The sequence below is a fragment of the Protopterus annectens genome, chromosome 7.part0 (assembly GCF_019279795.1).
Source record: "Protopterus annectens isolate FY-2018-M chromosome 7.part0, PAN1.0, whole genome shotgun sequence".
Classification (NCBI taxonomy): domain Eukaryota; kingdom Metazoa; phylum Chordata; order Ceratodontiformes; family Protopteridae; genus Protopterus; species Protopterus annectens.
Window position 1 is genome coordinate 1,324,256,631 of NC_056739.1, and position 11,000 is coordinate 1,324,267,630.

General features: G+C 35.7%; 1 protein-coding gene across 4 annotated transcripts in view; it reads left to right on the forward strand.

Annotated features, from left to right (window-relative positions):
* Positions 1-10,575, forward strand: part of ARNT2 (aryl hydrocarbon receptor nuclear translocator 2) — a 2,296,360-nt gene extending 2,285,785 nt beyond the window's left edge. For all 4 annotated transcript variants that reach the window (XM_044077930.1, XM_044077931.1, XM_044077933.1 and 1 more), the window contains one exon: positions 4,756-10,575. In XM_044077930.1, coding sequence (XP_043933865.1) covers positions 4,756-4,854 — 99 coding nt within the window. In that variant the 3' untranslated portion in view covers positions 4,855-10,575. The remainder of the gene's footprint in view (positions 1-4,755) is intronic.
* Positions 10,576-11,000: the final 425 nt, after the last annotated feature.

Consider the following 11,000-nt stretch of genomic DNA (forward strand, 5'->3'; position numbering starts at 1 on the left):
GGTTGTAGATCTTCAGATCCTAGTATGTATAAGGCTTATGTCTGAACAACAGTCACTGATCTTATGATTTTTTTTCATTCACAAAAGACCTTAGGCCTGGATGCATTAATTACAACTTTGAGACCAAACTACTTTTATTTTTTTATTATCAAATATAATGGATTGTCAAAGTGTTACACGTGTGGGTAAGAAATTATGGAATATTTTATTTTAGATATTTTTTCAGTCTGTTTTTGTAGAGGACAAATTATTTTAGCTGTTAGTCACCACAGTTTTGTTTACGTTCATGCTATACAGCCCATGTTGTTGTTTGTCTTTTGGCTTTTCCCGGTTAGGGGTCGCCACAGCGGAACTCCGGTCCGCTAATGATTGGCAGTCGATTTTCATGAATGCCATGGTGCCAGCTCGACGTTCAACCTTCAACGAAGGCACGCCCATTTACACATGTCTTTCGAACGCCACCCAACTGCGGGGAGGACAAGCAGACTCCACACAGAAGGCACTCCCCGCACTCCAGCCGAGAATCGAATGGGAGAACCTCTTGCTGTGAGGCAACAATGCTACCGCTGCACCACCACGGCAGTCTCATGCTATACAGCCCATGAAACAGCCAATAAATTCTGGCGTCAGTTATTGCTGCTCTGTGCTGCTGCTTGTCCATAATAATAGCCTTTTTAAAATTCTTGGTCAGATTTCTAATATTTTCCTTAACTTCATGGTCATAGATCTGCTGTATACTCTTGAGTTGTTTTCTTTTTATGTTGGTGAGCCACCAGGATTGATTGCTGTTAAATTTCCCATTATATTTGAATCTACATGGGACTGCTAATGCTATACATTTGTTTATGTGAATAAATTCCTTTGTGACTCTGTCTGCTGAGGTAGTATATAAATTCCTTTGTGAACCTATCTGCTGAGGTAGCATCCGGGATGATGTTGTTATAACTGAATTTCAAGACTTCATCAATAGAATTTGAGAGGATGTGTGCACTTGACGTCTGAGAATTCTGATAAATTGCTTTCAGGGGGTTTTGATCATTTGAGGGGAACGGTTACTAGCTTATGGTCTAACTTAATTGGAAGGGGAGTTGCTCAGAGAGATGTGCATGATGACGCTATATTTGTTAATACCAGGTCAAGAATATTTTGTTTTCTAGTTTTAGGCCAATAACAATCTGACACATTGAATTTGTATTTATTAGGTCTAAAAACATATGAGCATATTTTAAGTTGGTGATGCGAGTATTCAATTCAATTGATGGGTAAAGTGTCCCAAAATGGTAGAGTTCATTTTTATGGGGAGTTCATCTATGATATTTAGGAGCCTGATGTGGACTTCTGAGGTCATGAGAAGAGGTGCTGAAACAATAAAAAAATGATAGTTGAGTTTGTTTAGTGTAATTTGGAGTCTGATAAGTTCAATTTATGGCTCTCTCATAATATACCTAAAGGTGATATTGTATCACTGGAGGCATGTTAAGCACTAAACCCAGATATATGGAGTGAGTGCCTTCTAGGCATTTAAACCAGGTTTCACTAATTACACATGTATGGATGCGTTTGAGTTCTGGGAGCTTATTTTTTAGACTTTTGACATTGAGCAGAGTCATCTTAATTTGACCTTGTTTTGATATTTTTATGTTTGCTATGCTGTTACATTAATTAACAGAACGTTGCCTAATAAAAGGCACTATGTGGCCAGCAAAGGCTTTAGCCAGTATGGAGAAGCCTTTGAATGAGAGGTGCAGACCATAGTTTGCAAAGCAAGTGGAACAGTCAAGCATGTGCATCAATGCGGACTCATACTGGATCCCCCCTAGACTGACACCATTTTTTTAGCTAATAGTTGAGGTCAGTCATCTTTTCTTTGTACCTAGGCAATGCTCATGAAGAAGGGAGGATTCCAGTTAGTTTTAAGGTCTTGCCTGCATTTGTGACATGCACAGAGAGCTCATATATGTCTCACTGCATCTCCCTTAGTGTTTTTTCCCAAAGTCATTCATCTGCACATGCACATATTTGACAGGTGTAATGGTCCTAAGAGCCTTGAGAAATCTGGGATCCTGGCACCTGAAGAAAACAACTCACTGTCACTCTTGTCCTTTACAGACTAATGAAAAATGTTGTTTGTGGAGTGATCTGTTCTGTAACTGAGACCCTTTTTTCATACTGTCTCTTTGTTAAAGTTGAAATATTATTTACCATAATATGTTGACATAATCCTTCTGGCTGTTGGAGGCTTAAGTAAGGATATGACATTACATTACATTATGTGTCAGGGTTAGATGCATAATGTGTGGTATGTTAGTGCAGTGCTCACAGTCTGTTTTTTGAGAGTGAGGCCACCATCTGTCTTAAATATGTGCACTTCTTACAAATAATGTTATTTTCATTTAGTAAGAGTTCATTGTCTGTGACCATAAGGCAGGTGTTGCACTACTTTGGGATATCTAATGCTAATGAGGCTGGCAATGGAGGGGAAGCTTATCTTCCAAATTGTCTAGTGTGAGGTAAAACTTGACTGCTTTATTGAGAGTTGTAGCATTTAAATAATAGAGGCTTACAGTCTCCTGAGCCAGTTATTGGTTAAAGGGTGGATGGTGCAGTTGTCTACATATGCCTATTTAAGTAAATGCATGCATGACTTGAGTGCATATGCAACTCTTATAGCACAGCTCAGGAGCCTTACTTTACAGTAGAGGCTGTGGGCTAAGTTGCTTCACAGTAGTGCTGAACTAGTTGTAAAGGCTGTGGGGTAAGTTGCACAATGTAGCACTATGAGGGGCTGCGCTGTGCATGCTATGCAGTTACACATGGCTTGCCGCATCTGCAAATAGCAGGAGTCTAATTACCGATCAGATTTGAGTGAGTTGGGTTGTATTAAGCAAAGTTACAACTGAAGGCACCTTGTATCTATGAAATGGACATTGTAGACCTGCTATGCTAATCACAGATCACAGTATACAAACAGAGAAAATGGAAGAGCCAATGAAAAATGGCCAAAGCTCTAATCAGAAATGTTAGTCTTCCTAGAACCACAGCAACCACCCCACTTCCCACCAACTTTAACCATCAAGCTCCGACTTTCATAGCTAGAAAAACTGGTTGTTTGCTCTATGTTTGAAAAGTGACTAAAACACAGCAAATAAATGCAGCAACACTAATTAATTCACTTACCAGCACAGAAGCAACTTGAAAAGCATTACAGACTAAAATAAATTAAATTAATAGCTATAGTTTGAAATCCAAACAGTAGAAAATGCAAAAAATGACAGAAACATGCAGAAAACAAATTGAAAGGAATCACTCAAAGCTGATTTAAATAGCTAGTCAACTTTAACTACAGTGGAACATATTACTTTTCTATTTCCTGGTTGTAAAATGGAGTCAACATGCCAATTTGTTTTGTTTTAGCTTGTCCATAAGAGTTTCAACTTCCAAGCATCTTAGAATAAGGTGATAAGGGCTGACTGCTTGGACATTATAAATTAAAAGAGAAAATGTACAGTAAAATGTATGTATTTTCCTCAAATTGGGTAAAGAACTGTTATGTATCAGCTTAATTGTTGTTTGCTAAACTATGTCAACCACCTTTGCTAAAGTGCGGTAAAGAGCTGTCTCCATGTTGCAGTCTGTAAAACACAAACACTGACTGACTTTCTGACATTTAAGCAGTCAAATTTAGCAAGCGTGGTTGCTTATATGATAAGCTGTACTGTGTGAAGGACCAGTCAACACCTCAACTACTGTACTAGCCATGTCCCCTAACAGCTTACACTTGTGGCATCTGCACTCTTCACCATGCCTTTGCAAGTGTCTTTGTGATGCAGTCCTTCTGTTAAGCAGTTTTTGGGCTCCAGAAGATGATAAAGAAAAATGGTTATAAGAGTACTTTCAGTTACTTTGATTTAAGCTCCATGTAAAGTCCCCATTACAAAACTGCAAATTCTCTTACTTGCGGGTGCATCCCAGTACTAATAAGTCCAGTCTAACAGATGTCTGTCAGCCATACTTCTCAACTGTACAGATTTTTCAGACTGTTCAGATTTTGACCTCATATGTTTGATCTGTTCCTCATAATATTTGTGATTTTCTGGAGTCATTTGAGTTTCAGACTTCATATCCTTCAGAAAATACATGGTGGTACAAGACCTTTTTATTTTAGAAACTTTCTAAGTTTATAAGAGCAGTATTTAAAAAGTATCCCTATTTTGGGGCTTTGTCTCCCCATTGTTTTTAGCTTTGTCCAGCTTTTGTATGCTAAAAGGTTGAGAGCCATGCTGTCAACTGATATCCTCATTAGAGCTGCAGTTCTTGGAATAATGACACTGTGTTCAAAAATCAACTAGTGTGGTATGCATGTTCATGCAAATCTACTTTTTATGGTCTACTCATGTCATTTACTTTGGCGTACTTAAAAGTATTTTGTTAACATGTAAGTAGGCAAATCATTTTTGAAATATAAGGAATTAAATCTGGCTTCATCCTGTCCAGCTGTATCACATACAGTTTCTATATCTCACTTTTGATGTTTAGTATGGGGTAATATGTCTGTGAAAATAATGTATTCCTAAGACAGTCAGTTGATCATTTATTTTTACTTCGACTTTGCAGAAAACCTATTGCTTTTATTCACTTTAACTTGAGTCATACAGATGCCATTGATGTTAAGGAAAATAGTGGCTTATGTCTGCAGTGAAATAAAAGTTAACCTTAAACCATTTGTAATGTGTTTGTTTCTTTTTTTTTATGCAGGATATGTTGCCTATGCCTGGAGATCCAACACAGGGTACTGGCAATTACAACATTGAAGACTTTGCGGATTTAGGCATGTTTCCACCATTTTCTGAATAAGAGGATAGGCATGTTTTTGTTCTTGGTAAACCATGAGAAATCACAGTCCTTTTTCTCTTCTTGTCTGAGAAGAGAAGTTAAGTAGATTGGTTTAAATGTGGTTCGAACATGCACAGTATGACCCATTCAGACTGATATTTATCTCAGTGACTGGTCAGTGTAAAACTAATGGAATTAATGATTTTGGTGGAAGTAAGTGAGCTGGAAAACTTGCCTTTTTTATTGAAAAAGAGCAAATGTTCTTAAGCATTCATATGAATGTTTTTGGTGAATTCTCACCTTCAATCATGTCTGTTTTTAATTTAGTGTTGTTGCCACCTGCAGTGTATGTTACCTTAGGTATGCTGTCACTAACCTTCAGTACCTCAGAAATGACTAACACTGCAGATAAGCTTATGTGTACTTTTGTACTTAATTCACTGTGTCATGATGCACTACTGATTCAGTGCCATATCTGAATGTGAAGTAATCAGTATTAAATATCTAAATGTATTTTGCACATGAAGATTTAAAATACAGTGTAAGCAGCAGATGTTGAAGATCCCCAATCCATGGGGCTAATAATCACGTAATTCTATCATTTTAGCAAGGACACATATATTGCATTGCCGCCATTTTAAGTGCATGCTCAGCACTCATTTTCATTAACAGACACTACTATTAAAAGTGCTGTGACTGATTGCAAATTATTGTAATAGTCTGACCATAAACTTTATGGTGTAACCACAAATATCAAGTTTTTCTCATCACAGGCATTAATCCCAAGAGTGCTAAAAACAGAAAATGTGAAGTAGTGTTCCTGTTGACTTCAGGCTGAAGCTGCTTCTGTTGCTTATCAGTTTAGCTTTTTTGTGAAGTCCTTCTTGATTTTATTCTGGTATTTATTACACCATCAGTGACATCTTAGTTCCATATCAGATTCTTACAGCCTTAAGAAAACAAAGTAAATAGGGCACTGCTTTTTGGTGCAGGTAGGTAAAATGCTTAAAACCTAAGTAGTGACTGCAGTCAGTTTTATGAAGTGTGCCCTTTGTCACACATTGCTTTACACATCAGCCAGAAAATATGGTTTGTGATATTATTTTGAGTGTGACCAAAGCCAGTAAATAAGTTAGTGTTTCAGGACTGTCATTCAAATGTACCTTAAAATGCCGTGTGATATGGCCAGTAACAAAAATCAAAGGGCATCACTGCAAGTGATAATCCAACTTCCATCCCAGAGATGGTCCGAGTAGGTAGTTACAATACTCTCATTGTAAATCAGTTGAGATATTGCCACATTAAATGTTCTAATGGCAGTTCACCCCGTATCCCTGTCAGATGACATAAGAAAGACAAAAGTCAGAACCATATCAGAGTGGCAGTCCCCTACTTGGCCTTTTTTGGGTATAATAAATTAGTAAATAATAATAATAAAAACACACAGAAGCTTTCTGGGGCGTTATTACTAGAGAAAATGTCAAGATATGAGAAAATATTGTTTTTGAGTTTTTTTGGGGGGGGTATGGTTGTCTTTTAAGGAATATATTTTATGTCTTAGTAAGCAGAGTAGGCACTGTTGAAATATCTGTATAGCAGTTTCAAGCAAATTATAAATTCACGCTTAGTTGATTATCTTCTCCTCTATGGCATTCTTTACTTCTCGTGTTTTTATACCTTTTAAAGGGAAGACATTTAGTTTCCGTTAGTTATATTTACTTTCCTCAGAGACTTCTAGGTTCTAGAACCATTATATATTGTGTGTTATTTTTATTGCAGTTGAAAGAATGATTATATTTCATCACAAGTATTCTAAAGTAAAAATATATGGGAGGCACTTTTTTCATTTCAGAATGTATTTCATATAATATTGATTTCAAAATGTAAAGTAAATGAGCGTTTTGGTAAAAGTAAGGACATTGGTTGGCTTTAAATATAAACAGGGCAACACTATTATACTGTGAAATAAGCTGCTGCCTTTAAGTTTAGTGTTTATTTGCATACAGACTAAACATTAATCCTTACAGTTAACTAGTTGTGAACCTTTTCTGAAGGCCCCTTTGGCTTTTACATGTGGTGGGATTCAGTGTCAGTTTCTTTAGCTTCTGGCTGCATTTGCATTGTCTATTTCCTGTAAAAGATGTGTATAAAAATACTTAACAAAATATGATCTTGAGTAGCACATTAACATTATTCACCGCCATTTTAAATCAGCTCTCTACCAGTTGTACTCTTGTTCACTCCCTTTAAAGCAAGTGCACATTACCTGTCTTGACAACAGCCTGCAAACAGTCCCATCCCAGTGGTGTTACATCTGTCCTTCTGTGGGATTATTCCTCCCTCAGCATGTAGGAGCTGAAGTAAAGTGACACATGTATGCAGTGAAATGCACCTTGCCTTTATTTAGCTTTATTTGTTGTAATCTTCCACCTTTCAGTGAATTTTGGTTATAGAAGCAAAATATATTTTTCCCATTTTTGAAATGCTTAGACAAGTTATTTATGGTCTAAACCTATAACCTGTGCTTTACAAGCATTTGTATAACACATAAAAACAGTTGCACTTAATTTTGTAAGGTAATTATATCTTGTAACAAGGGTATGTAATGTACTGAGAAGTTTTCTTTCAGAAAAAGTTGGTTTGTCAGGTTATTTGTACATTCATTAATATAGAATGGCAGGTTGAAGGTAAAGCATAGGTGACTGAATTCAAGAAAATATTCATCTTTCCAGTTGATATTTTCTTGGCTGACATGTAATACAAATTGAAAACGTTTGAGAATTGTTTACAGATGTGTTGTAAGTGATTAAAAAAAATAGGTATGACTATGAGGAACTGTTAAAAACACTGTTGTACACCTGCAGGTTCTGGCATTTGTAATAAAGCTACTTCTGTGTAGTTTAAGTATTAGAAACATGAAAAAGAACTCTTCCTTTGAAATCCTCTGAGTAAATCCCTGGAGTGACACAAGGATGTGCGACCCTTCGTTTAAGAGTCACAGATTATTACCTGGACTATCACTAGTTCCACTCAGAGACAGACATGTACCTTAGCAGGCCAGATGCAGCTTGTGTTTTTTTTTATATGTATTTCTTTATCTGCTATTAAACTTTCCTATGTATTTTTTTAAATAGTTGCAGCTGCCACATTGGGAACTTCTATCATTCAGCTATTGTATGTATAGTTTTAAAACTACATACTTATTTATATTTGCCATGTGTTTTGATATCTTAACTGCATACAAGTGATCCAAGTTGAAAATACTCCCAATACCATTCATCAGATGATGACAGACCCTTAAGTAGTAGAGGTGAATCAGTCACTCAGTCAAGACAGGGTCAGATAGAGTGCCCAGAAGATCTCACCTGTCAAATAAAAAAATAAGGTGGTCATAAATGTCTTAAGACACAATGTAGACAATTAAAACATAAGCCAATAGGTTAGCTTGCTTTGTCTGCTCAAGTACTGAGGTAGGATTTATTTTGTTTGCTTTGTTAAAATACTGCTGTCTGTATGTGGAAGTGATTCTGTTACCCATGTAACTATGTTAGTGTAACTACATCTTTAGATATATTACCTGAAAGCAGTGAATCAGGCTTTTTGCAGTCAATGTTCTCATTAATTCTAGCTTCAGAACATATTTCTTTATTTGCATGGTATCAAGCTTGACACTTGTTTACCCCTCACAGCTTCACAATATTATGCCTACTGAACTGTGACCTGTTGCTATACGAAATTTGCAAATAAGTTAAGTTTGCTGCCAGTCCAAACACTTTAAATACATTATGTGTTGATTGGTGATCATTTGTAGGCAGAAAGATGATTTTAGGTTCAGAGCTACATACTGTTACTCAGAGATGAATAATTCCATGCTTTCCTTCTTTTGTACTGTGTCACATTACATGTTTCTTGTTTTAATTTTCTGGCAATTTTTTGAATGCTTTTAAGAACATCTTCAGAGATAAAAGAAAATTTGTCCCGTGTATTAGAAAAAAGACCATAAAAAGCTCCAGGATGCTTTTCACTCCATTTTTTCATAGACATGGGGGACTGCATGTATGCATTTGCATACTTGTGTTATCTAGGAGGAAAATATTCTCAAGGAAGTGTCTTGTAGTTCACCAAGTTGTTGTATAGAACTTTATTAAAGCAGGTAGTTCTGTAAACAGTAATATATTATCTTTACATGTAAAAGTACAACCCAGAATTTAAGATGCACTGCTGCCGGCACAAATAGTGTGCAGATAGCAGTATTATCCTCAGGAATTACAGAATGAATGAGTGCAAAAAGAGTTTTCTCTTAAGAGGGACTTGAATATATCTAATGTTCCAAAATGAAAATTTCAGCATGTTCCAAGGAATGCAAACCTGAAATAAACTTGATTAAATTGGTTTGAAGCAGGAAGGTAACATTTATTATGCTCATGCAAGGAAAATATCTGTAGAAATGAAACTGTATTGCATTAAGGCACTCTGATAGAACAACAAAGAATGATCTGAAACCCCAAACAGCAGTACTCAACCTACTCTGGACCTTCAGCAGCCCAAATTAGAATGAATACATCAGTAAACAGAATGCAAGTTTGTGATTAATGCCAGTCACCTAATTAAGTTGACTAAGCACACAGTTCTAAAACCGTCCACACACAGTGGCACTCCTTAGAAATCAACAGGCTGTAACAAGATGCATGCACTGGTCCCATAAAAATATAAAATAAACATGAATTTCGCTGAAAATTTAAAACATGATATGAGGATTCTGCTTCTAAAAGCAGATGAGGAGGAGGACTGAAAATCAAAGCTTCAACTAGATAGCAGGGCATCTTATATTAGTTCCTGATTGATATGCGTACAGAGCTATTTTCAGCAGTTCGTTGTACATTAGTACTCATCGATATTTGTTTGGTCTCCTTAGTGAAATTATGTTTATATTTTAGATCTTTGTTTTTATATATTTCTACACATTTTAATATTGATGTTATTCCTTATTGTATAATCCTAAAGGGGGAAAAAATATAAAACAAGGAGTAGAGAGAAATTCTTAGTGAGGCATTGACTTCCTTAGCAAAATGTTATGATGATTGAAATGTAACAAAAGCAGTGTTGCCAGATGATTGAAAAATAACCTACAGGGCTTCTTAAACTAGCCCCAAAATAGCCCAATAGTTCAGCACAAAGTGAAAACTGACAAAATATTTGCAATTTCAATTGCAATTTTGTTCAACACTTGATACAGTTACTACCAAAGCTTAGAAAATGCAATTAAAGCAGTTTATAGTCTTACAATAACGATATAAATGAGTAACAAACTAAGAAAAAATACTGAAGCTTCCAAAACAAAAATGCATGAAACCCAGACTCTCCACAAAGTACTCAAATCACGACTCTGATAAAACGTATAAAAAACGTAAAAAAATTTTAATTTAAGTGCGTTAAAATGGCGGTACACTTTTCGTCAAAACCAATGTCTTAACTTCTTCAGAAACTTTAACAATACCAAAGGACTATTATTTAAAGTGTGGCAGTAACAAGCACATAATAATCCAATTAGTCCTTAAAGTTGTATACTGGAATTTTAACGTAACCAGTAGTCTTACAACACTTTTATTTATTTATGTACCCTACTAAAATACTATGCCCACTTGGGCTGACATGCTTTTTAAACCTTTATTTGCATTTAAGAACATATCAAATAATATAAACACTGAACATCTCCATACAGTTAACAATGCTGTAACCTAAATTTAATAAAGAAAAAATGTAAAAATGTAAAATGAGATAAAATAAATTGAAATAAAACATTGACCTACTGTAAGTATAATATATATATAAATGTATCTCCTAAAATTCCATTAAACCCAAATCTAATTATTCAAGCTTTCACTAAAGGAACATTTACTCCGTAACCTCAGTTTAAATATTCTATAAATGAGTAACAATTCAGAAGTCTAAGTCAGTGTCATTGCTGGATTCTCCACCATACATGTCTGAAGTAAAATGCTGTAACATGTTACTGGATGGTTCAAATGTGTTGCAGCACATGTTATTTCTAGCCATGTATGCCCGAATGTTCATAACTGATTCCAGTAGATCCTGGTGCATTCTGTTTCTCAGCTTACATTTTATCAAGTTCATTTTGGAGAATGCACATTCCACAGAAGCATTGC